This window comes from Myotis brandtii, unplaced genomic scaffold, assembly GCF_000412655.1.
Source record: "Myotis brandtii unplaced genomic scaffold, ASM41265v1 scaffold216, whole genome shotgun sequence".
Lineage (NCBI taxonomy): Eukaryota > Metazoa > Chordata > Mammalia > Chiroptera > Vespertilionidae > Myotis > Myotis brandtii.
In genome coordinates, this window is record NW_005358092.1 from 3,945,020 (window position 1) to 3,971,773 (window position 26,754).

At 42.9% G+C, this 26,754-nt stretch overlaps 1 protein-coding gene and 1 long non-coding RNA gene across 3 annotated transcripts in view; one reads left to right on the forward strand and one right to left on the reverse strand.

Annotated features, from left to right (window-relative positions):
- The window catches only part of NINJ2 (ninjurin 2), a 150,969-nt gene that overhangs the window by 56,113 nt on the left and 68,102 nt on the right, over positions 1-26,754 (forward strand). Inside the window, exon 1 of one of the 2 annotated variants that reach the window (XM_005865943.2) lies at positions 13,086-13,282. The exons of the other annotated variant lie outside the window; for it this stretch is intronic. Coding sequence (XP_005866005.2) covers positions 13,109-13,282 — 174 coding nt within the window. The 5' untranslated portion in view covers positions 13,086-13,108. Of the gene's footprint in view, positions 1-13,085; positions 13,283-26,754 lie in introns of those variants that run through there. 2 annotated transcript variants of the gene reach the window in all.
- Positions 11,298-26,746, reverse strand: LOC106726042. The gene is made up of 2 exons (XR_001362054.1): positions 26,417-26,746; positions 11,298-11,540 (listed from the first exon to the last, which is right to left on the reverse strand). It is a non-coding gene; the product is annotated as an uncharacterized LOC106726042 (long non-coding RNA).

The window sequence follows — 26,754 nt, forward strand, 5'->3', positions numbered from 1 at the left end:
TGAGGAAGGGAGAGGGAGAGAGAGAAAGAAGCATCAACAATGAGAGAGAATCATTGATCAGCTGCCTCCTGCATGCCCCCTCCTGGGGATGGAGCCTGCAACCCAGGCATGTGCCCTAGACTGGAATCAAACCCGGGACCCTTCAGTTTGCAGACCGACGTTCTATCGACTGAGCTAAACTGGCTAGGGCCAAGGTGACTTCTTTTAATACCAAAAAATATTGAGAGTGATATAATACTTATGTACGCGCCTCTGAAAATGAATATATTTAGTTATATTTTCTTTAGACCTTAAGAATAAAAAGAGGAATAAAACATTATAGAACAAGATGAAGTCTCTATATCAGTTACAATGGGCTGGGCTATATGCAGTAAGAAACATACAATCCCACAATTTTAGGGGCTGAAATCAACAAAAGTCTATTTCTGAATCGTGACACATGTTTACTGTAGGAACTCTGTTGTGCATTGTCCTTTCTCCAGGACTCAAGCTGATGAAATAGCCTGAGACAATGACATATGAAATACTACTAGTTACTATAGCAAAAGGGAAAAGAACGTAGTAAATTGTGCTTATGGTTCTTAAATCTTCCTTTCAAAAGTAACACTTCCACTCACATTTTATTGATTAAGGTAAGTTAGATGGTCATGCCTAACTTCAAAGAATGTGCCTAGAAGAAAAGCCAGAATATTCACAAACAGACCCAATGACTGTCACAGTCCCCTTTGCTTCCCTCCCCAGACCTATTTTCCTCTCCATTCAGAAGCAGCCCCTGTCATGAATTTTAGTGCATATCTAGACCCTGTTTTATATTTTTTACTACAAAATACTAGCAAACATTTTTGTAAATGATATATATTGTTACTTTGTGCATTTTATAAAATATTTGTTAATGATATCACACTTTCAGAATGTCTTAAATTTTTTAAATCACATTTTGTTTCCAGGATTTATCTATGCTGAATCATGCAGATCTGGATCATTTATTTAAACTGCTGCATAGAATTCCATACTATAAACACACTGTGATTTATTCATCTCTTCCCTTACACACGAACAAATTATTTTTAATTTTTCATTATTACCAGTGGTATGGTATTGTAAATATGTTTGACAGAGTCCTTGGTAGTCTTTCTCAGTTGCATTTAATGAGACAAATCCTAATGTCATAATACAATGACTGTATGTAATGAAGTAATTTCCCTCCTATGCATATAGAGTGATACTAGTTATGTACCATCCATGGGAGAGTTGAGAAAATAGTCATTCCAATAATTATTTGTGTTCTGTGGTTCAGATGAAGAATCCTATTTGAGAAAAGCTGCTTGGAGTATGACTAGAAGTAGATTGCAAGGTCTTTGAATGTGGACATTTTTAACTTTTCTAGATATTACCAAGTTATTCTTCAAAATAGACACTGTAATTTCTATCAGTTACGTATGACAGTTTTCCTTTTCCTACATCTTTTCCATTGCTTGCTATTTTCAGACATTTTATTTTTGGCCAATTCCATGGATATGAAACAGTATCTCATTGTCATTTTAAGTTCCATGTCTCTGAGTACCAGTGAGGTGGAGCATTTTTTCATATTTAGCAATTAAATTTTTCTGTGCATCATCTGTTCAAATTCTCTGCCAATGTCATTGTTTATGTTTTTCCTGTTAGTTTGTAATAATTCTTTATACCTTTTGGATCTAATGCTTCCTCTGTTGCATATGTGTCCATCTCTCCGTGATTCTGGTATATCTTTCACTTACACATCACCCACCATGATCACTAAGGTCACTTCTATCTCTAACATTTTATGTATTTATGTCATGACTTAACACACATATACATATACACCCAAACTTAGGAAATTTTAAACCAAACTATGAAGAGTTCTTTTAAATATACTGTATAGATGCATTTTATATATCTCTTCTTCCTGAAAATAAGACATATTTTGAATTTGCCTAAATTACAAAGAACTTTTGAATGGCCAGATCTGGACAAGCACCATCATTGTTACCCAGAGATGAGCAAGTTCAAATACTCTCCTCATAGAGGCCTTCTCTGACCTAGTGGGCAGCAGAACTGTTTAAAATAAGCTGACCCATCCTTCAAAAGAAACAGGATTTGTGGTTCTCTCTAACAGGCCAAGGCAGAGCAGTTAGTGGTGCCCTGTGCTCATGAATTGGCAGTGGTGTCTTGAAAAAGAACCATTAGCTTAAAAAACATTCTAAGTGCAAAAATAGTGTGATAATTATAGGAGTAAGTGGAGAGTCGAATTTTTTCTAAAATATCATCATTATCAAGATAGACGATGTGCTAGAGTGTGTTAAGACCATGAAGTTATTTATGGTATTTCCCCCCTTTTCTGTAGTCTCCAAATATTCTATAAAAGATGTATACTATATTAATAATTCAAAAATCATAATGAGAACCAAAACCAAAATGTAACCCACAGTAATTACAAGGATTCTCAGTTTCTCAAGTAGGCGTTCACTTCTAGTTGGGGGAGAAATCAAAGACAGAAAAGTGTAAGGGTCTTTCCCATTGGTAAGCTTTTCAAAGTAAATTTGAAAGTGCTAGAAAACTGCAGCTTACCTAGGATGGGGAGGAAGTGGCCAAATGCTGTGACTGAGAAGAGTAGAGAAAAACTACTGGTGATGCCGGGGAGGAACAGAATGGAGCAAGGGAGGAAAGCCGTGGCTCCGCCAAGTTCAAGGGGGCACAGAACATATTTTTACACCCGATTTAACTAGGCAAGAAGGTACAGAGGAAAGAATTCTAGAAGATGTGACAAGGGAGGAAAGTGGTGGCTCTGCCAAGTTCAAGGGGGCACAGAACATTATTTTTACACCCGATTTAACTGGGCAAGAAGGTACAGAGGAAAGAATTCTAGAAGATGTGATGTAAAAAGCTTTGCGTGTTAGCCTCAGCTCTGCTGTTAACTAGTGTTTGACCACAGGCAAATCGCTCAACCTCATCTGAGAAATGAAGGTGACGCCCAGGGCTGTCATGAGTCCCAAATGCAACAATGTCTGCAAATGCAACAATGTCGGTAAATGCCAAAGTTCCAAACTTGGGTTAGTTATTAGTAATGAGAACAGCGTACCAGAGGAATGCTAGTGAAGAGCAGAGAGAGAGAGAGTTCCAAGTAGGAAGGGTGCCCATGACAGAGACAGCAGTGCCAGTGCACATGACACAGGGGCCCCAAACATCCCTGTTCCTTCATGGTCCATTGAGATAGACTTGGAATTACAGATCCTCAGAACACAGGGATTGGGAGGGGGTGGGGGTGGAACACTTTGCACTGTATATATTTAAAGTTTAATAATATTATTTCTTAGAAAATCGCTCTATAAAACATTGGGTTGAGAGTGCTTGCCAGTCAAGGTCATCATGGCATCTAGAAAGTTACCTTTTGATACGTGGAAACAATACCAAACGGGGAGGAATTTTTCCTCCCCCAATGCCCTTCATCTTCTGTGAGGGGGGTGACAGCACCAGCTCCTGTTAAAGAAGAAACTGGATTGGTGCTGGTGTCCCTACCACAGCTCCCCGGAACTCAGTTGACTTCAGGGATAAATAACTACTGAATATTTTTTCACCTCCCGTACCCCTAAGGCTGTGGGCTGCATTTTGTGATTCTTCTTTTCCCTAAAAGGTAGCTGTACACTGGCTTTCTTTTAACCACAGTTTATCAACCAAGAAAAAAAAAATTGACATGTGAGAGGAAGTGTTTACAGTGATAGGCCTTACTCTCCTCTTCCAGTTCCTGATCCCAGGCACTACTATCATGGTTGCAGTTTTCATTAAGGAATTAAGGCCTCCAAAGAAAGTCTAATTGCAGTGACCTAAGCTTGGCTCTTGGCTTAGAGATTCCTGGCTTTGGGAAAGGCCTATCTATTAGGTCCTTTCCTCTTTACACTCATAAGTAGCTCTTATGAGCTCCATATAACAGATATGGCTACTGAGACTTAGAGTGATTAAGTAAATTTCCCAAAGTCTGAAGTAGTATATTATAAGGTTTCTATTATTAGCTTTAGAACTGGCTCTTTTTACATGTAGCTCAGTGATTGACAAGGGATAGAGGGGAATGCACTCTCCCTATTGGGATATTTGAGTTTGTGTGTGTGTCTATCTGTCTAAGGGAGAGATGGAAAATTATATTGCTTTTATTTTGCAAACAATAAAAAGTGAGATTGATAAAAATCTTGGCTGTTGGGGATATGCAAAGATATCTTCCTTCATATTCAGAGCAGGAGAATGAAAAGCTTATGTTCTGTTTATCAAATGAGGGGTATGGGTTAAATTTCCACTGGCCACATGCTCCTGCTTTGCCTCATTGGTGCTTTCTATTAATATAATCTTGTAATGAAATTATTTTCAATACCTAATCATCTGGAACTTAAATCTTTCTTACAAATAGCCACTTTTTTCCTCCTATATTTACTTACATATTTATGTCTCCACTTCCCCGCCCCACCCCCCTCAAAAAAAAATTTTATGTTGAAATTCTAACCCCAAAGGTGATAGTCTGAGTAGGTATGGCCTTAGAGGGGTAACTAGATCATGACTTGGAATCTTGGTGAATGGGATTAGTGCCCTTATAAAAGAGATCCCACAGAGCTCTCTAGCCCCTTCCCCTATGTGAGGATACAACAAGAAGTCTGTGACCGGAAGAGGGCTCCCAGCTGACCTTGCTGGCACCTTGATCTCACACTTCCAGCTTCCAGAACTGTGAGCAACAAATCCTGCTATTTATAAGGTACTCAGTCTGTGCTGTTAGACTGAACAGACTAAGACACATAGGGAAAACAGCACTCATGATATAAAATGAAAAAGATTGCAATGTATTTTATATATAGTATAATCTCAATTTCATTAAAAAAAATTTTTTTTACTGCCCTGTCCAGTGTAGCTCAGTTGGTTGGGTGTCATCCATGCACGAAGAGTTGCAGTTTGATTCCTGGTCAGGGCACATTCCTAGTTGCAGACTCCATCCCTGGTGGGGGGCGTGCAGGAAGCAGCTTACCAATGTTTTGCTTTCACATCAATGTTCTCTCTCTCTCTCTCTCTCTCTCTCTCTCTCTCTCTCTCTCTCCCTCTTTCTCCTTCTTCCCTTCCTCTCTCCTAAAAATAATTTTAAAAAACTTTATAAAAGAAAGACTAAGGTATGAATATGGTCTCTGCTACTTACTAGCTATATAAACTTGGGCAAGTTACTTAAAATCTCTGATTCCATTTTTTTGTCTGAAAAATGAAGAAGGTAGGGGAAGAATCACATTTATTTGGGGGAAGTTGAATCAAATTAGAAATAATTTAGGTAAAATCTTTGACACATAGAAAGCAGTTGATAAATGATTTTCTTATTATTTGGAGGGGGGACTATAAAGAGCCAACTTCATGAGCATATGACTGTGTAGTCACCCAGGGCCTGGTGCTTGAGAAGGCTCTGAACTTGGTTTAATGCTCTGCTGTCACCATCTTAGAATTTGGATTATTTTTTGAATAAGAGGTTCCACATTTTCATTTTGCACTGGGCACTGCAAATTATGCAGCTGGTTCTGGGAACACACACACACACACACACACACACACACACACAGAGGGAAAAGATTGAAAAACCATACACCAAAATGTTAACAGTGTTTGTCTTTTGGGTGGTTTTTATTTTATACTTTACTCTTCTGTATATTCTGTTTTCCATTATGAATATATATTTCTTTTTAATCAGGAAAAAGGGTGAATACATGTCCTTTGTAAAATTGTACTCCCCATTTTGCAGACAAGTGAAACCAAGGTAACAGAGAGGAAATGACTAACCTCAGATCACAAAGCAATCAATGCCACATTATGACAAGTCCTCAGGAAACTGCACTTCCAGTTCTGTACCCTCTCACTTGGGTCTCAGTTACCCACAGTTTTACTAACAAGAACCTCTTTGGGCATCTGACTTGGTTGGGGAACCCGGCACTAAACTCTGCAGAAACCCAGCATCACCCACTCTGTGCTTGTCTACCGGGGGAGGTTCAGAAGTAGAAGCCATGATTCCTGTTTTCGAAAAGCTTACTGACTGGTTGTATATGAAACAGTGATGTAAATACTGTTGTTCAGACTCTCAATGTTGTTCAAAACAAACAAAACGGGGAGGAATTGGTTGTCAAGAAGCAACTGAGAGCACTTGACTTGGCACAAAACCTTTTCGGCAAGGCTGTTCACAAGTTAAAATGAGGGAAGCTGGGGTTTGCTCCTCTCAATTTCCCCCAGCTGCCCTCTGGGAAGATGTCTGAAGGTAGGCAGTGTGAAGGAGAAGTGGGTATAAGTATGCAGGCTTATTCGGTTTGCATAGTCTATAGTTTGCAGTATTAGAGGTCTCCTTTGGTAAACTTTCATTGAGAACATTTATTTATTTCACATTCACAGTAGCTCAAGCAGCAGCTCTCTCCCATACTCTGATTTTTTTTCCCCTTCTGCACTTTTTCTCCCCCTTCTGTTTCTTGTGGCAAGTCATCCCATCAGAACCTTCTTGTCCTGTGGCCCAACTTGAGGGTTTGGTAAATGTCCATGCATTTTATCCCTGCTTCACCTAACCCTTCCTCTTCTAAGAACCAAACTTACAACTTAAGTTTCTCTCAGTAGCACAGTAAATCTTTGTGGACAAATATATTTAAGAAACTTCTAAAACTCATCTCTGGCTGAATTATGTTAGTATAGACCAGAGAGGGTCTGGACTGAGCTAAAGGAGAACAAGAAAAAGACTCAGGAAGGTTTTACAGCTAGGCTTATGACCTTAACTGATGACCTTCATATGAAAGCTCATATTAGCTCCATTTAATGTGTTCTTATTACTCTGTGCAAGGCAGGTAATCGCTTTACAACCATGATCTGATTTAGTTTCATTTCACAGTGATCTTTACAAGTTAGATTTTATGATCCCCATTTTTACAGGGGGAAAGGAAGCAAAAAGTAACTTGCTCAAAAACACAGCTAGTCAAATACCATAGTGTTTACAACAGGAGTGAACCCTAATGTATACATGAACTTCAGGTGACAGTGATATCTTGGTGTAGATGCACCGATTATAACAACTGTATCACTCTGGTGCCCAGTATTGCTAGTGGGGGAGGCTGTGCATGTGTAGGGTCAGGGATATGTGGAAAATCTCTGTACTGTGTGCTTTATTTTGCTGTGAACCTAAAACTGATCTATAAAATAAAGTCTATTTTAAAACACACACACAGACACACACACACTCACACACAACTAGTAAATAGCAGGACCAGAAGTCAAAAGTAGGTCTTTCTTGGTTGATAATGAGTTACTGTCATCAACACTGGTTTAGCTCCACTGCACAAGTAGCAATAATGATAGGATTTGTGTCTGAGTGTGTGGCAGGGGTTGAGGGTATATGTTAAACAGTAGCATGTGGAAAAAAAGAAAAAGAATTGAAAAGAAGAAATATTGAATTGAGTCCCGGCTCTATCACCTAGTAGCTGCATGATCTTGGCAAATCACTTCGGTTTTAGTTTCCTCATTTGTAAATTGCAACTGGGTCATTGTGTCAAATAAAATAAAATATGTACAAAGTATTTTGAAATTATAAGCAACTATTCCCATATTAGTTGTCTTCCATGAACACATGCACACACACTCACATGTATACATCCATGTGATTAAAAGGATAACCAGGACACTTACCTACTAATTCTCTAATCCACCTTCACCACTAAGCTTCCTCTGTCAACTATAAGACGGAGTGGTTAGACCGGTACCTCCATCTCTGAGGTTTTTTTCAGAGCTCTGATTTCCATACTCTACTAAGAACTCTACTGTTGTGCTGTGTGATTCACCACCACCACCACCACCATCATCCCCCATCCCCCACCTCCCCGCCTCTTCCCGCCAGTTTTGCAGCCCTGTACCCATTCCCCACGGCACCTTCCAGCCTTCATCTTCCCCACATTCCAACCTGGAGTCCTTTGTGCTCTCTGGGAAAAGGTGCAACAGTGAGACTTAGCCTTCACTGCGGAACACCGTCAATAAAAAAAGGCCTTGTGGGCCAGCATCCCATCTGCTGCTGGGATCAGTGGTCACAATTTTGACTGTGCTTTTCATGTCTTCTTTATTGTTCAATATGTCATTTCAAGACTTGAAAAAAGCCACGCAATTTTGTATGACTTGTGATTGCTCAGCCCTAACACACCCAAGGCCCTTAGAGGCCCGTAAACCAAGTCACCTGCTCAGAATTCCAGGAATTCCCAAGAGGTGCCTTAAGGGGTAGCTTGATAAATAGAGGGTGGAACGTGACTCCAGGTCCTATCAGTTTCACTTTAATCTGCTTTATGTTAACTTCTGCATAAGATCGCATTTTTTTTAAAAAGGAACCCCTTGCTTTAAAAACTTTGAAAACCACTGATGTCTCTCTTATTAAGAAGAGATCGTCTATCACCCCTCTCAATCCCTTAAGCCACCAAAGGAGTGCCAGGCACCTTTTAACTTCATCACAGAGGTGAGAGGTGAGAAGTGTTCCCTATCAACATGACAAGGCTCTGTTATTAATCATTTATTGAATAGTGAGTCACAGTTAAAATCCCCCTACCCTGAGTGCAAAAGACCGAAGGGGAATTTTACTTACCACAACCAAGAGCATCCCCGGGTCTCAGGGGGCATTCCCATGAGGGCTGTGTGACCCGAGTTCCTATTTATGTCAAATCAGACTTTTGTCTAATGAAAATCTATCAAGAGATGAGCAGCCAGGGTGGGAGTATTAAATAAGTGATGACCACAGTTCAGCAATGTTTATTTTCCTTTATTTTATTTTCCTTTTTTCGCATCACCATTTATCCCCTCTTCCACCTCCAACACTTCCCCTCCACCCACTTCCCCGCCACCCCTGCAATCACCACACTGTTCTCCATGTCTATGAGTTCTCTCTCCCTCTCTCTCTCTTTTTCCCTCTTTCTCTTTTTTGCTCAGTGTTTTAAATATACTGAATTTTGGTCTAGAGCTCCACTGCCCAATATGGTAGCTACTTGCTATTTAAATGTAAATATATTTAAATTAAATAAAATTTTAAATTCAGATCCTCAGTCATATTAGCCACATTTCCAGTGTTCAATCCCTACATGTGGCTAATGGCTGCTATACTGAACAGTTAGTTCATTAGAGAGAAAGTTCTATTGGACAGTGCTAGAGTCACCCAATCTCTTAATTATCCATTTGGCCAACCTGGGCCCCTCATCAGGCCCTGCACTGGTAGCTCCCTCTCCCAAATTTTCCCTTTCCTTCTGGGCCTGGGATTCCTGGGGCAGTGAGTTGGGAAGTGGCTGAATGAATATGTAAATGAGCATACATGAGTTTGCAAGCATTTCCTGAAGTATGCCTTTATTCTCACTCTGGTATCTTGTTTGTCGTGCATCTGTCCTGCCCCGTCTTGACTAGCAGAGGTAACAGGGGTAACTTTTCTTAAAATTTTTCTAATTACATAAATATTCCACTAGGAATCCTTAACTTTTACATACTAAAATTCAGACCTGTATCTGAGATCTTATACTGTTACACAGGAAGTGTTTAATATAAACACACATTAGAAACAAAATTTAAGAGTTGAAGGGATCTTAGAAATCATCTTTTTGGACAGCTTCACTTTTCACAAAGGAGAATATCCAGAGAAGTTCAGTGACTTGCCTAAGAACACAGTGATCCAGCACACACAGGCACCAGGCCATCTGGTTTCCACTGTAGGGCTCTTCTCACTGTTCAGCATTGAGAGATCTTCTCACCGCTGGCTTCTTCAGTGCCCTACAGCAATTTGCACCTCTACATAGCAAGTCACCCGTAGGGGCCCATTGTAGGTCCCCATTCCGTGACCACTGCCTGAGTGGCTCTGGGTGTTTACTTATCTGTAAGTTCAAGCATGTTCTAAAAAAATCCTTCCCAAGAGACAGTTTCCCTAAAACTGTCCCTTAAACTTCACACTGTAAACTTTCCCATCTAGATTGAATAGCCTTCATGTAGCTATAGTTTCAGTATTACAGCCAAATGTCAGAAGCACTCTTCACTCTAGATTAACTTTCCAGGTATGTGTCTCACAAGGGCATGCATTTTGTGATTTCATATCCCCATAGTGTTTAACATATTATCCTTGCAGTAGGGGGCTCAGCTGTTACCTCGCAAGTGGGGACTAGATTCGAAAGACATGATCTAGAAGACTGGACATGGTTGTGATATTTAGAACTCTAGATTCTCTTTTTGCTCATATTCTAGAACAAAATTCAGCAGACTATGACCCGTGGGGTCAAATCTGCTCTGCTGTTTTTGTAAATCAAGTTTTATTGAACACAGCCACACTCATTTGTTTACATATTATCAACAGATGCTTTATGCTACAATAGCGGAGTTAAGTACAGTAGTTGAGACAGAAACCATATGACCCAAAAAGGTAAAAAAAAAAAAAAATTCTCTCTGATCCTTTGCAGAAAAAATTTGCTGACACCTGATCCAGAGTCACAGTAGATAAAATACTTTCCAAATCCTGTTTGCTACTTACTTCCAAATGATGCATATAAGGTGGGGAAAGGTCTAAATCCAGAAAGATCTTGCCAAACTAAAACTATTATTATAGTGAATCACAGCTTTTTCTTTTAAAACGAATGTACTTATCATTAGGATACATATATCCTTCCAGCAAGACAATATTTTTGACAGACAGGTTTGTTGAGGATGAGGATTTTCTAAATCTCTTTATTTCTTCTTTGAATTGTTATCATAGAGTTCCTCACAAGGCACATCCTAGTCAAACAGGAAGAGAAAGAAAACAAAGTCCACCTTTTCTGACCCTAGACCAGTGATGGCGAACTTATGACACGCGTGTCAGAGGTGACACGTGAACTCATTTTTTTATTGATTTTTCTTTATTAAATGGCATTTAAATATATAAAATCAATATCAAAAATGTAAGTCTTTGTTTTACTAGGGTTGCAAATATCAAAAAATTTCTATATGTGACACGGCACCAGAGTTAAGTTAGGGTTTTTCAAAATGCTGACACGCCGAGCTCAAAAGGTTCGCCATCACTGGCCTAGACTGTGGGGATTATAGGAAGACAGAAAGCAAAGGAAGAGAAAGCAGGTATTCAAACACGTGTCTCAGTCCCTCCTCTCTGAGCCAGAATGGTGGAGAAGAGCATGGACTCTGAATCGGAATGCCTGGGCAATGTTAAGTTGTTTTTCTGTTTCCTGATCTGCACAGCGGGGATAAAAGTATTGCCTACATTTCAGAACTGTTATGAGAACTAAGTAAGCGAGTTGTACTAAAGTGCTTAGAATGGTGTTTATTGTGTAGTGGCATGGTTATGGGGGATGGGAGTGGTGGGTATCACAGGTGGATTTTGAAGGAATGCTGAGAGTAGGCTCAACATCTTTCTCCCACTTTGGAGTCTGGAAGATCAACTCAACCTGGAGCAGCCACATCAAAGCAAACTCTTTACCAGAAGTGGAGCTGAGCTTGCCTTTCTCCTGGACTGTCAGCAGTTCTCAGTCCCCATGTACCTGAAGGGAAACAGGAGCATTAGCCGAAGGTCTGGTAGGAGATTTTCAGAGGGAATTATCTTAGGGGGGTGGACCACTGAGCTGGTACCACTGGGATGGAGCACATACAAATCACAGCAGATCTCAGGATGGTCCACATCACCATGGGAGCCAAGATAGGGCAGAGTCAACAAGGGAGCCTCCCTGGATCCTTAAGAGCAGACAGAGAATGTACCATGAGTTATCCTGGCCACAGACATCAGCCACCAAGGCCAGCAGGAGGCCCAGGAGCAGGCTGAGTCTCTCCTTAGCACTCATCAACTCAGGGGGCAGCCCAGCAGCTCCATAGCAGAAACTCGCAGAGATAGGCCACAGGGAACATCCAAGAGCTATCACCTCTCCATCACCAAGCATACATAAACCACACCGTTCTTCTAAATGCCATCTTTGGGGAGATGGGTGGAAATCTCAAAGACTGACCATTCTGTCGAAATTGAACTGTTTATAACTTAAATTAGTCTACGCTGAAATATAGCCCATCCTCCTCTCACCACTTGTCTGGCAGTGTGGGGACTTATGAAGACATTATATCATCTAATAGAAATTCCCCGTTTTTTACATTTGGATGTGGTGAGAGTAAATTTGTGACTTTGCTTCTCTCCCCCCGCCCGCCCCCCTTTGAACTCTGAATTGGATCACTCCCCTCCCCTTTAACACCACCCCCTCATGCACTCAGGGGCATACCCACCCCACACAGACACAAGCGGCAGTGTAAAACCAGCTTCAGGAACAAGCCACAGGAGTTTGAGGCTCTGAGATAAACACCAGAAAGAAAACCTTCTCCCCAAAAGGATTCACTCCTGGTAGATTTACTTTAAAAGCCAGGAAAACGCAACTATTTGCATGAACAGAATTTGAAGGCATTACTTTTCCTGCTCTCTTTTTCGCTCATCCAGGGAGAAAATGAGAGCGCATCAGCCAACCTGTCAATAACAACGTGTTGTTTATTTACTTTGTAGAATAAGCCTTATGCTTTGGGGCCATTGGGTAAACTATAATTTAAAAAATATTTTAAAGATAGAGGGAACATAGGAGATAACAGGGGACGTGCCTAAGCCTGAGTCTTGGGTAAATGCTGGAGGTCATCCCTACTCAGGAACCCTACTCAGCGCCACCATTGTGAAGTCAGACAGTATCCTCGGGCTGTTTTTCAAGTTCCTGACTAAAAGCAGGCTGGGTGACCTCAGGTGGCTCCCCTGGGACTGGAGGGATATTGGAGCCACTGGAGAAAATGATGCCGCCACTCCAATTCAAAAGGCCACCTATCAATGTGTCGCACCCCACCATTAGAGTACGGCTTCACTCTCTCTCTCTCTCTCTCTCTCTCTCCCACCACCCCCCCGCCTCGCTCCCTCTCACGTGTATGCATGTGTACACTTCTCCCAGGGGCTGAGGCTAACACAGGCATCCCACATCTCTGTCTCTCTCTCTCTCTCTCCCACCACCCCCCCCTCGCTCCGTCTCACGTGTATGCATGTGTACACTTCTCCCAGGGGCTGAGGCTAACACAGGCATCCCACATCAGATGGATGAATAGCACGTCTGTCCTGCCAGCTGTGTGCTCTCTCCCACCCAAAGGAAGCAGTAGAGACTCAGACAGCAAAGCCTGGAGTCGCCCACGCAGTCTGTTAGGGCACTCGGTACATGCGAAGGCAATTGAGGGAAGCAAGATGGAATCAGAAAGAGAAATCACCGACCTTCAAGTAAGTTCTCTCAGAGAGAGAGGAGACTGGAGCTGGGAGCCGGGGCGAAGTTGGGGGAAGAAAGGATTAATATATTGGTCACTTGATATTCTACTCCCCGCCCCCCTTCCCTTTCTTACCCCTTTTCCAAATGTTCTATATCCTTATTTCCTCTTTCTCTCCATTTCTCTGCCGGGTTCTTCACTTGTTTTTAAATATGTGAGAAACAGATTGTTAAAATCCCTCTTGGCCTCTGCTTCCCTTTGTCAGTCAAAGAGCTAATTAGATTCGTGTTACCAGAAAGTGATTTCACATTCTGCGCGTCGCTTTTCCCAAAACCCCAGGACAGCAGAGAGTTATTTGAGAGCTGCCGGACAGTTCTCTGGAGACAAGGAAAGATATGAGTTTTGGGGTTAGGAAGAAAGGCAGCTGGCCAACTTTGCATTTTATAGGTTGGAAAAAACCGGAGCCATTCCTTGGCTCTCTCCACAAAGCTCTGCTGTGTAGGACAGAGTCTCAACCGGACAGTGCAAGGAAAGAACATCAGCATAGTCCACTAGGACGAGGCAGAGACATGCAGCCCTTCCTACCTGGGACTGGCTTGCAGGGTGTCAGAGGTTCAGTCCACCTTCTATAGGGATCACAGTGGTTGTGTGATAAATTCTCATAGTGTCTAACAATTAAAGTAGGGAAGGACTATTGAGATCAAGAAGTTTTGGTCACAGAATATGTTCTTCAAGCAAAATCTTAAGCAGCACCCCAGTATATGCTTCAGATTCAGGAGGAGTTGCTGTGTGTTCTACAGAGTGTGGGAGCCTGGTAAGAGCCTCTGCCCCTGACCCCCCACCTCCCTCCCCTGAGACACAACCAGGGAAGTTCTAGCATTACTTGGCGTGCTGTGTCAAAACCATTGATCTAGTACAACCACATACCACTGCCATTTTCCTTGATTGTTATCCAGCCCTAAACGTAGACTCACCTCAGGGCTTGCTGGGCCCTCTGCCTGGAATTCTCTTTTCTTTGGTTGCCTCCTAGTACATTCAGGTCTTGGTTCAAATGTTACTGCCTCAAGGAGTCCCTCTCCCCACCCTCTTCATAGGAACCCTCCTTCTAATTTGACTTTATTATTTGCTTTATTTCTCCCTCAGTACTGCTTACTTCTTGAAGTTACATTGCTTATTGATTGATTACTTATTATAATCTCACTAGAACATAAACTCCATTAGAGCAGGATCTATTTTATTCATTGCTATATCACTAGTGCCCAAGGCTAGTGCTTGGTACACAGTGACCGCTCAGGAAACATTTGTTAAATGAATGAGGTAAGGAAGCCATGAGTTAGATCACTAATAGGCATAAGGTCACTCAACCAGAACATGACAGAGTCAGGACTCCAACACAGGCCTTCTGATATTTCATCTAGTTCTTGCTTCCATTGGATTCATAGCAGCTAAGGAAACAGTATTGCTCACTTTCAGTTTCTGAAGAACAAGTTTTTTATGTGCTGATGGACTAAACAATCCTGAGTTGCAGGGTAAAGGCTCTGCATTTGAAAGGTTCAGAAAGAAAGAGGAAGGCAGGGCTAAGGACAAGGAAATTACTGGCCAGACCTTGATAAATGTCTCTATCTCTGGCAGATAACTAAAGTGTTGGGGTACCTTTCTCTTATTCATTAGAGCTATTCTCTCCCAATATACTCTTTTATTCTGGTATCTTATTCATGCTTTCTTTTGATCATTTCTAAATTTGGTTAGTCAGAAGGTTATCCATTAGTTCCTCCAACTTCCTCCCCAGTTCTGGATCAAATTAGGTCTTGAATCCTCTTTGAAAACAGAGTCACCTTCATCCTCTGAGAAGAAGGAGAGCTTTGGTTATGCACAGGTCCAGGTGTCTTTCCTCTAGGACAGCAGTTCTCGACCTGTGGGTCACGACCCCTTTGGGGGTTGAACGACCCTTTCACAGAGGTCGCCTAAGACCATTGGAAAACACATATATAATTACATATAGTTTTTGTGATTAATCACTATGCTTTAATTATGTTCAATTTGTAACAATGAAAATACATCCTGCATATCAGATATTTACATTACGATTCATAACAGTAGCAAAATTATAGTTATGAAGTAGCAACAAAAATAATGTTATGGTTGGGGGTCACCACAACATGAGGAACTGTATTAAAGGGTCACGGCATTAGGAAGGTTGAGAGCCACTGCTCTAGGAGCATGATTTTATCTTCTCTTCACGAGGCAACTGCTGCATGAAATCCAGAGGAAAGACATAGAAAAGGCCCTAGAACATTATGTACTAAAGTTCTTCCTCTGTGTGTTATTTTTTTAAAATATATTTTATTGATTTCAGAGAGGAAGGGAGAGGGAGAGCTAGAAATGTCAATGATGAGAGAGAATCACTGATTGGCTGCTTCTTGCACGCCCCCACACTGAGGATGAAGCCCACAACCTGGGAATGTGCCCTGACTGGGAATCAACGGCAAACTGCGGCTCGAGAGCCACATGCGGCTCTTTGGCCCCTTGAGTGTGGCTCTTCCACAAAATACCAACTTCTGCGCATGGGCCATGAAGTTTCAATCGGACTGTACGTGCGTGCCTGCACGTGGTATTTTGTGGAAGAGCCACACTCAAGGGGCCAAAGAGCCGCATGTGGCTCTCGAGCCGCAGTTTGCCGACCACTGTCCTAGTTCATAGGTCAAAGCTCAACCACTGAGCCACACTGGCTTGGCTCTGTGTGTGTGTGTGTGTGTGTGTGTTTAATGGTTTCCCAGGGGTGGTAAGAATCTATTGACTAGCTAAGTCAATTTCATCCATTCATTCAACTAATAGTTACTGATTAATGACTATTTCACTCTATGCTTGCTAGGTATGGAAAAGTTATCTTAGTTAATGAGGTCATTACAGTGGGTTGGTTTTTTGCATAAGCTCACTAATGTTGCTGTTTTATAGCTCCAAGACAAATTCTTAAACTTGTAAACGTGTTATCTATTACAAGAAGAACAGGTAGAAAACATGCTAATGATTTGCTGTTTTCCATCCTGAACACCTTAAAGCCCAAATCCAAACAATAATGGCACAGTATTTAAACCAGGGCAACTTTTTTTTTACCATACAATTACTGTTCTCCCCTTTATAATCTTGATCTTGGAGAGGTCATTTATGTTTTAGTACAATGATTAACTCCTATTGATCACTATCCCATCACCAAAACAAAACAAATCAAGGAAAGGACAAATATTTACTACTAGAGGCCCGGTGCACGAAATTCATGCACTCGGCGGGAGAGGGGGTCCCCTCAGCTTGGATTGCAAGACAGTGCAGGCCAGGCTGAGGGACCTCACCAGTGCACGATCTGCACGATCGGGGCTGGGGAGGGATGCAGGAGGTTGGCCAGCCGGGGAGAAACCCCGTGAGGGCTCCAGGGCATGTCCAGCCCTTCTCGCTCAGTCCCGATCAGCTGGATCCCAGCAGCAAGCTAACCTACCAGTTGGAGCGTCTCTTCCCTGGTAGTCAGTGCACGTCATAGCGACCGGTCGACCGGATGTTCGGTCATTTGGTTGTTCGGTTGTTGGGTCACTTAGGCTTGATGCGTGAAATTCGTGCAAGAGCCGAACCGGGATACTTCAACATTGTACTAAGTAGCAAATAAACCATGATGCCTGACCTTAGAAAGATCATCAAGTGGAAGAAATATACACAATTATACAAAGAAACTGTTTAGTTAAAATACTTTTTCCAAAAAACATGATTCCATATCACCAATGGGCAATATAAGCATTACCAATGACTGACAATTTTTCATTGTAATGGTAATCTTTATAGTTTTCATGTGTATTACAAAATCATAGCTAATCCATCAAACCTGTGATTTCAAAAATGTTATTGTTTAGGATGAGGCTAAAGGAAGTGGCACGGTATGCTTTAACACCTTATGCAGACATTGTAAATAATGTGGGCACACTCTAGATATTTTAATAATTTTATGTCTTCACTGTTCAGACTGTAGCTGGCTTGGATGATATAAATCACAGGTGTATGTGTCTGTACATACTGCTGCTTTATTCTCACTACATTGAAATCACAAACAGGGTACAATTAAAGTCTGGGAAACTCTAATCTAAAAAACATTCATTTAAGCCACTATAATTAGTGTTGCAGGTGTTTCTCTAGGTCAAAACCTATGAGACTGGGATGGTTAGTAGTAGTACAATTGGGGGTAAAAAAGATTGACACACAGTACTCAAAGCAAGTTTCCGCTACCAGGTGAATGCCTGCAACTAACTGCCCCTCTCCTGTAGCTGTGGCCTCCAAGCTTCTGCCCCTCCCCTGCTATGCCAGGGAGGTAAGGCTTCTTCTCTCCCAGACTCTAGCCTTGACTAGTTTTCCATCTTTTCGCAGCTCCAGAGTCTGAGTGTATGAGGGTTGAGAAAAATCCCTTGCTTCCCCTTCAACCAGTGTTGCAACCCCACCACTCACTATGGAGTTCAAGCCACTTGCCTTGCTCCTTCCCAAAAGGGAGCTTCTGCTTACTAGTTGCCAAAGTAGATTCATCCCCTGCCCCTTTGTTCTACTTGAACTGAAGATTGGGGGAGATGTCAAGGTGGTCAGAAATGGTTTCCTAGTGGAGGAACTAAGACTTGTACATACTGAATGTAAATTCAATGTAGAAAGGGTTAAGGAAGTACAGCAAGAAAGAAATGGAATGCAACTAGAGTGGAGGTAAAAATTACTTATGAGTAAAAGGAGAGCTATAGATAAAATATTCTGGAAGTATTTTCAAGTGGAAGTTCCGGAAAACAATTTGGTAGTATGTAACAAGAGACTTAAAAATGACCTAGTGATCCCACTTCTAGAAACAGCCTAAGAAAATAATCAGAGATGTATTCAGTTATGCAAGGATGTTTTTGGAATATTATTTATAGCCAAAAAATGGAGTGTCCAACATAAAGAAATGGTTAAATAAATTTTGGTACATCTGTAAACAGATATCATGAAATAATTTTTTCAATGTATGGGAAGAATATTTAAAGGAATACCAAAATACTAATTATATGTTAAGTCAAAAAAGGAGGATACATAGCCCAGCCAGCGTGGCTCAGTGATTGAGCTTCAACTTATGAACCAGGAGGTCATGGTTCGATTCCCGGTCAGGGCACATGCCCAGGTTGCAGGTTTGATCCCCAGTGTGGGGTCTGCAGGAGGCAGAAGATCAATGATTCTCTCTCATCATTGATGTTTCTATCTCTCTCTCCCTCTCCCTTCCTCTCTGAAATCAATAAAAAAATATTTTTTAAAAAAAGTAAGATACATAAATATATACACATCTGATCCCAATTTCTTTTTTTAAAAAAGCATATACAATAAACACATGCAAGAAAACTGTTCAAAGAAATACACCAAAATGTTAAGACTGGTTATTTCTGGACTATGAATGACTTTTTTTTCTTTTACTTTTACTTTTTATTTCCGCTAAACATTTTCTCCCAAACCAGATATTATATTTAGAAAAGAAAAACCTGTAGTTTCAAAAAGAAATTAGAGAAGCTGATGTGCCTATATGCAAATGAATATATTTCTGAACATGGGCCCTAAAGGCATATATACACACATATATATTTATTCCTGTCTCTGATTACCACAGCAAATAGACAGCTGATCAATCTTTTTTTTTTTTTTTTAAGTGGGCACTCCTTTTAAGTGTTTCATATCTGAATATGTTCCAAGAACAGACTTTAGCAATGTTTCATCCTGGGACAAAACTTCTGACCACTGAGTTTCTATATAGCCCCTTCAGAGGTACAATATCTGACACAAGTAGAAGGGGCTGAGGTGGTTGCATCCTTGATTTAGTTAGATCTTATACCTGACAACTTCAGTAACATACATGTCTTACGACCACTTCTGTAGAAAACTTTAAGAAGTACTTGTATTAAGTAGATATATAAGATGATAGTTAGCCAGCTAGATGGACAGACAGATGATAGAAGGATTTGGGCCCTGGCCGGTGTTGTTCAATGGTTAAAGCATCGACCCCCACACCAAAGGGTTGCAGGTTTGATTCCAGGTCAAGAGCACGTACCTGGGTTGTAGGTTCGATCCCTGGCCCTCAATCAGGGTGGGTATGGGAAGCAGCTAATCTCTCTTTTTCTCCCCCCCTCCCCTCACATCCTTCCACTCTCTAAAAATCAATAAAAAAAATATCCTTGGGTGAGGATTAACAAAATAAAAAAAAAGGAAGAAGGTATGGGATGATTTCTTGGAGGAGATAGGCACCGAGTGAACTATGAAGGATGAGTAGGACTTTAACTCGTGGAAGTATTCTAGTGGTGAGAACAGTGTGAACAAAAGCTGGAAGCAGGAAAAACATAGGGCATATTTGGAAAAGAACAAATAATCCAATTTGTCTAGATTGATAAGGTGAATGGAGGAGAAACCGGGGAAATATGATGATAAGGGTAGGATGGAACCAGATCATGATGGTCCTTGAGGGCCATGTTACTCTCCTTCGGGAGGAACTGACCAATGACTCTTTGCTCTGCAGAAGCTCCTGGGCTCTCAGGTGCAGGTCCTGGAAAGAGGGGAGCAAGTAATAAAACATCTGGCTGTGCCTCCCAAGACCTAGTGCCCCTCCCAGATTTGGACTTCGAAATGGGACTTAGAGGGGCCATTGGTCTTGTTTGATAGAGGAGAAAACAGGTCCAGAAATGTGTGATGTTTAATTGGGCTTTAGAATCCCATATGATCTGCCCAAAGTTAGCCATGACATTGAGCAGAGCAGCGGTCGCCAACCTTTTGGACCTCATGGACTACCAGTGGTCCAAGGACCACAGGTTGGCGACCACTGGAGCAGAGCATCCAATGGACAATAAACTACTCAATAAACACTGTATTTATTGCAAAGTTCATATATTCAATTTGTTATGCACAGTGAAAATGTCTTTCAAATACAAGATGTAATCTAATCCTCCCAACTACGCAATAGTCATTACTCCACCTCCAAAGGGTGAGAAACTGAAGCTGAGAGGTCAAATATGAGATCACAGAACAGAAAAGTGGCAGGGCTAGGACGTAAACCTACATTTTCCTTTTGCTGCTTTAGCTCAGTGGTTTACAAATGTGGTCCCTGGAGCAGCAGTAGCCCATCACGTGGGAACTTGTTAGAAATGCAAATTCTCTGTCCCCAGTCTAGACCTACCGAATCAGAAACCCTGGGGATGGGGCCCAGCAACCTGTATTTTAACAAGCCCCCTGGTGATTCTGATGCACACTGAAGTTTCAGAACCACTGCGTAATATATGGCTAATTGATGCAGGAGGACATGGAGGCTCCAAGACTGACCTTCTTTCTCCGAGTGAACTCTAGATAAGCCAAGAGGTAGCACTGGCACCAGACCTGGAGTAATGCAGATCCCTCTCCCGCTCCCCCCCAGCCCCCCTCCCCCAGAACAGGCAGGGATGTTGGTTTTAGGGGTAGAATTTAGCTATTTAGCTGACCACCACATTCTAGTCCTGGCATAGGCCTCATCCAGAGGAGGGGCTGCCAGGCACTTTTTGAGAGCACAAAGGATCTAAGCCTCACAAATCTAAACTTCTTGTTTCGAGGCGAGATACCACCACAGCCACTGCGATTACCTGTGTGTGGTGATTTACGCCCACTCTGATGAGAGATGGTTGGGATTACTCCAGCCTGGAAAAGGGTATGTTAGGCCTACCCCACTGGGGAGAGATGTCTCTCTCCTGTCACCCAGCCCTGCTTTTCATGGGAGGGAGGGGAGCAACTGCAGGCAAGAGTGGGACCTTCCCACAGGGCACAGGGGCACAGACACCCAGGGTGGGGGCACTCCTTTTCTGCAGAGGTAGAGGAAGAGCAGAGGGGTGTAGTATTCCTAAAGAGTCTGCCCAGGGCCTTGGGGACAGGCGTCAGGAGGGAAGGGGACAGCACTGAAACATCAGGCAGTGGGAGAGAGGTGCGTCTGCCGGAGGATCTCTGCGAAAGGGCTACCAGCGTCCTGAACCAGTGAGCCTCAGGGCTGCAAGTTCACCAGGCTCCTTGCCAAGAGAATGGAAAACCCCTGGGCCTCTCCAGAGGTGAACTCCCTGTTTCCACAACCCCTGTCCAGGGAACCCGAGTTGTTGACCCCCAGGTGCGAGGACAGGCTTTGGTCTTTGTTTTTGTGTGCCTGCCTTGTGCCCTGGGCACAGAGTCCAGGGACTGATCTCTGCCTGGATACACATGTTCAGTCCTAATCTGTACACAGCCAGGCTGGTCTCATTCACACAGCCAGGACCTTTCCCCTTCAGCTGCAGTTTCCTAGAAGTGTGACCGCCCAGTGTTATGATTCAAACAGGGCTCAGTCCCCAGGGATAGATAGCAGGGCTGGGTGGAGTTGGCAGTGTTGGACCTAAAATGCCACGCCCTGTCTCTCTGGTTTGCAGAGTAATATACAATGTAATGCCCATCCACACTCCTTGTGAATTACCTTCAAGAGGGTTAGGGGTGGGGATGAGGAACAGAAATCTTGCAACGACAGACTCTCTATCAACCAGATCCTGGGCTACTCCAAGCAATCACTGGAAGCCAGTACCTTCCTAGCTCCACGGAGCTTCCAAGCTACAGATCTCTGTGCTTTCAGGCCCTTGAGGAGCAGTCACCTGAGCAGAAGCTCCAAACCCTCTGCTGAGATTACTCCACTCCTGGCAGTTGTAGGGGTGGCTTGAAGAGGAGGCAGGGTGGGAGGGAGGGGAACAAATGATAGACCAGCTTTCTGCTCCATACAATTTCTACTGGTGTTCCTAAAGCACAGAATTCAGCATTGCCTATGAGTGCTTTTCCTAGCAATAGCAGCCATCAGAGGGCTGCAAGTGTGGAATAGAGAGATAGAAAGAGGAGAGAGAGAGAGAGAGAGAGAGAGAGAGAGAGAGAGAGAGAGAAAATGAATATGAATGAATATGCATATGAGAGAGACAGAAAAGAGCCCTGTTATTTTGTTTCCCATTCTCCATGTGATTGGCAGTAGTTTTCCTCCTCCACTAAGAAGTCAGCCTCCTCCCCTACCATCCTGATGTGACCTATTTATCTATTCCCTTTAAAGGAAGGTACCTTGGAAGGCAGCCCAGTACAGGGCGGTTCTGTCTGAGTCTCAAAGAGATAAGCTCTTAGTAAGTGAAATCCAGAAGCTGTAAAATCATGGGGCAAGGGCAAGGTAGTAGGGAGTTAGGCAAGGCTGGGGGGAAAGGGAATGGAGGTTGGGGCCTCAAGGAGAGTGTTCAGTGGCGTGCTCTTGGACATCTGGACTCTTCAAGCTGTGACTATGGGGAACAGGTTTTGGGCCCAGCAGAGAGTAGTGGAAGCAGCCAACATTGACTTCTAGAAAGAAATGCGCAAACAGAATAAACATAAAATCCCAGTTCTTGCAAGATTCCTGCTTTCTCCTCCTAGTTCACTGAGCTGAGTGGTCTCATCTCTGAGCCCGTTTCCTTATCTGCAAAATGCGGACAACAATTTCTACCTCAGAAGATTGATAAAAAGATTAAATTATTTACTGCACCCTCTGTTCTCTCCTAAAGAAAATTCAACTAGGTCTCAGATCAATGGCACATATCATAACTACCATTTATATGTACCTATTTTGTGGGAAGCACTGGATATAGAGTTTATCTCAATTCTGTGAGGAATCCTATATAATGAAGAGTAATATGCTAATTAGACTGAACAGCAGACCGTCAGGATGACCTTCCAGACGAAGCCAGGGCTGCAAGGGCCAAGCCCCTTGCACGAATTCCATGCATCGGGCCTCTAGTGTATTATGATCATTTAACCAGTAAGGAATCCAAGACTTAGAGAAGTTAAATCACTTATGCAAACTCACACAGCTAGCAGGTAGCAGAGCTGAGGTTGGCACTCATGGCTGTCTGGCCTCCCCTAGACTGTCACATCACTGGCCTTAATGACAAAGTAGCTGGCAAACATCCTTGTCCCCAAATATTAAGTAAATTTAGAATGCTGAGTCAGATTGAGTCCCTGAGAAATCAAAGAATAATTGGGTTGTATAATGCTATCATTTTATGTAAATCTTGGCAAGGAGGATATTGTCTTGCAGTCTGGAAAACTATAAATGCCTATCTGGTCTCTAGCTTCTGGGCCTTCAGTCTAGCCTCCCTCCAACCCATTCTTCTCACTGTAGCCACAGAGAACATGTTCCTGCTTCTGTCACTGAGCTGCCCTGAGGATTACATCCAAACTCAATATGGCCACGGCCTGTCCTGTCCTTGGTAGGCCCTAGACTTGAGAGGCCCTACCCTATTTTTTATAAAATGTATTAAAATATACCTATATCACTCCCAAATGTGAAATTTTTAATGCAAAAATTTTGAAAGGGTTTTTCATTATTTGCGATTTAGAATGATTAATTTAAATGTTTACTTTTCACATGTAGGTACCAATCATTTTTTTTCAGGTCTCAAATATTTGGGGCCTTTGGAAAGCTCACAGTCCGAAGGACTATGCATATGGTGCCTAATGAGTGAAACAGCCCTCTATGTGGCCCCTGTCCACTTCCGCTGCATACCAGGCTTTTGTAAATACTGTTGCCTCTGCCAAGAATTTTGTTTTTCCTTCTATAGCAGTGCCCTGTTCATACCGTTCTCCCCTCCCTCATTGCCCAGAAATTTATTTATTTTGACCTAAGTTCATAGAAGCCTATCCTCTCAGTTTCTTTGTATATAAAATAAGAGTGATAATAGTAATGTAGTACCTACTTCATATGGCTAAGATAAAATAAGCCCTAGCCGGTTTGACCCAATGGATAGGGCATTGGCCTGCAGACCGAAGGGTCCCAGGTTCGATTCTGGTCAAGGGCATGTACCTCCGTTGCAGGCTCCTCCCTGGCCCGGGCCCTGGTTGGGGCTCATGAAGGAGGCAACCAATCGATGTGTTTCTCTCACATAGATATTTCTCTCTCTTTCCGTCTCTCTTCCACTCTCTCTACAAATCGATGAAAATATATCCTTGGGTGAGGATTAAAAAAAAAGATAAAATAAGTTAGTATACCAGAGCCTTGCTACACAAAGTATGATACCTGGGAACTTGTCAGGCTCACCCCAGACACACTGAATCAGAATCTGCAGGTTAACAAGATCCACAGGTGATTCGAATGCACATTTAAGTGCTGCACTAAAGTACTTAGAACAGCGATTTTCAATCTTTTTCAACTTATGGCACACACAAACTAATTACTAACATTCTGCACATGCCAAAAAATATACTTTTTTGCTGATGGGCAAAAAAATAGGTATAATTTTGATTTAGTTACAAAACATGTAATTACCTACCCTTTTGCTTCAATGTGACTTTAAAAAATCAGGAGCCTATATGTGTATATAAGGATCTCTAATACCAAGAATTAACCAATCAGACGCAACCTTATTATGCCACATCGACCAATAAGATGCAACTCTATTATTTGACCTATATATTTATGGTTCAAGACAGGGCCTTCATATGAGACGGCTATTGTTGTGTTGGCTGTTGTCATGTTATTATTTGTCAATCTAAAGGAAAAGAGGTCAGTGTCCCTGACTAAATAGTCAGGTATTCCATGTTTTAAAAATTCTTGTGGCACACCAGTTGAAAATCACTGACTTAGAACAATGCCTGTTACATAATAAACACTCAATAAATGATACCATTGTTATCATTGCCCTCCGTTTTCCTTCACACCTACTTTTAACTTCAAAACTCTAGTTCAGCGGCTGATGCACCGTGTTCCTGGGGAACACTGGCATCCTGGGACCTGGACCACGGCATTTCCGCTAAATGCTGAGGCTCCAGTCAAAACAGGGTCCCTGCACTCAGCTCCCCTCCATCAAGAGGGAGACAAGTAAGGAAATAGGCAACTGCAATATGTGGTGTGGCAAAGGCTATTAAAAAAGGACGCCCAAGTCCTGTAGGAGGCAGCTAACCTAGGCTTGTGTGTCAAGGAAAGTGCTATTTATTCTACGACCTGAAAGATGTTTCAGTATCTCAAGATTTCCCCCCAAAGTGACAAAGTGGTCTCTACTTAAACAGTGATCTGATTGCATCCAGGTGTGAGGTGGCCTGGGCAGGCCTTTAACTTTGCTCTGAAGTATCTACTGCCTTTGCTGTCTGCTCCCAAAGCAAACAAGGGAACCGTGGAGGTTTGAGTCTAGAAGACACTACTTGGGGTCCAGGTCCAAGCCCCCTCACTTAGAGAAAACTTTGGCTTCACTGCAAACCAGACCCTCGGTAGCTATAAAATTCTTAATCTCTCAGAGCCTTGGTTTCCTCATTTCCAGAATTTGAATAAGGACACGCCTCTCTACCGTGTTCTTGTGAGACTGAGAGGACAAAAGTAAAGTTCCAGACACGGAGAAGGGGAAGAATCACGTGTCCCTTCTCCCTTTGCCTAGTTCGTGCGCCGTATAGCAGCTGGGTGGACTTAGGCTTGAGGGCTGGAGTTTCTACACTGTGAAGCATTTCTTCTTACAAGTACCACTCTCCCTCCCCGCCCCCAGTCGGGGCTGGGAGGCTGAGATAGGCAGCAATCGTGTCCGTGAGCAAGCTGGGAGGGACGGGGTCAGTTAGGGGCACATGTGGGGTGATTTTGGAGGGAAGAAAAGACCACTGTTTTCCAGAGCCCTAAACAACCTATGATGGATGTTCTGAAAGCTCCTGAACAGACCCGGCACAGTGCGGCCACGGTGAACCTCGGGCAGCCTGCCTGTGCTTAAGTGAGGCATTCCCTGGCAGACACCTTCGTGGATATATGAATATTCTTTTCATGGGAAGTCTGTGCCTTCTGAAGGCAAACATGGGAGACCTGGCTCCCCCACCCCCAGCCCAAACTGGCCCAGGAAAGGCCGGCGAGAGCCCCGCGAAAAAGGCAGAACGTTCAGGCAGCAGCTGATTGGTTGGGAGGAGGCCGGGCCCAGGGGCGGGGCGCGCGGGGGGCACGCTGCTGGGAGGGGAAGCAGGCCTGAGGGTACCCTTCCCCCATCCGGCCCTGGGGCCTGCCTTGCGTCTGGCCTGGAGCTTTTGTAACGGGGCTTTATCTCTTCCTTCCCTCACTGAAGATGGAGCGCAGTCCTCACCCTTTTCTAAAGCAAAACCACCCCCTCCCACCCACCAGCTCAGCTCAGCCTTTGTCTCGGGGCGGTCGGGCTGGCTTCGGGCTGTGGGAGGGCAGAGAGGCCTCTTCCTGCCTCTCCCCGCTCCGGAGCGGACTTGCTAACGGGTGGGTGGAGCCCAGTCAGAACTATTTCGGTTCCTTCTTCTCAGAGCAGCCTTTGGTTTCCTGCTTAGTTTCCCCTACCTAGGCTTTCCTTATGTTAACAATATAGCTACCACTTTCTGAGCACTTGCCTTATATCAAGTAGGAACTTTACGTATATATTTCCTGGTATTTTAGGTCACCTGTGTATCATTAACCCCATTTTACAGGTGAGACAACTTGAAGTGAAGAAA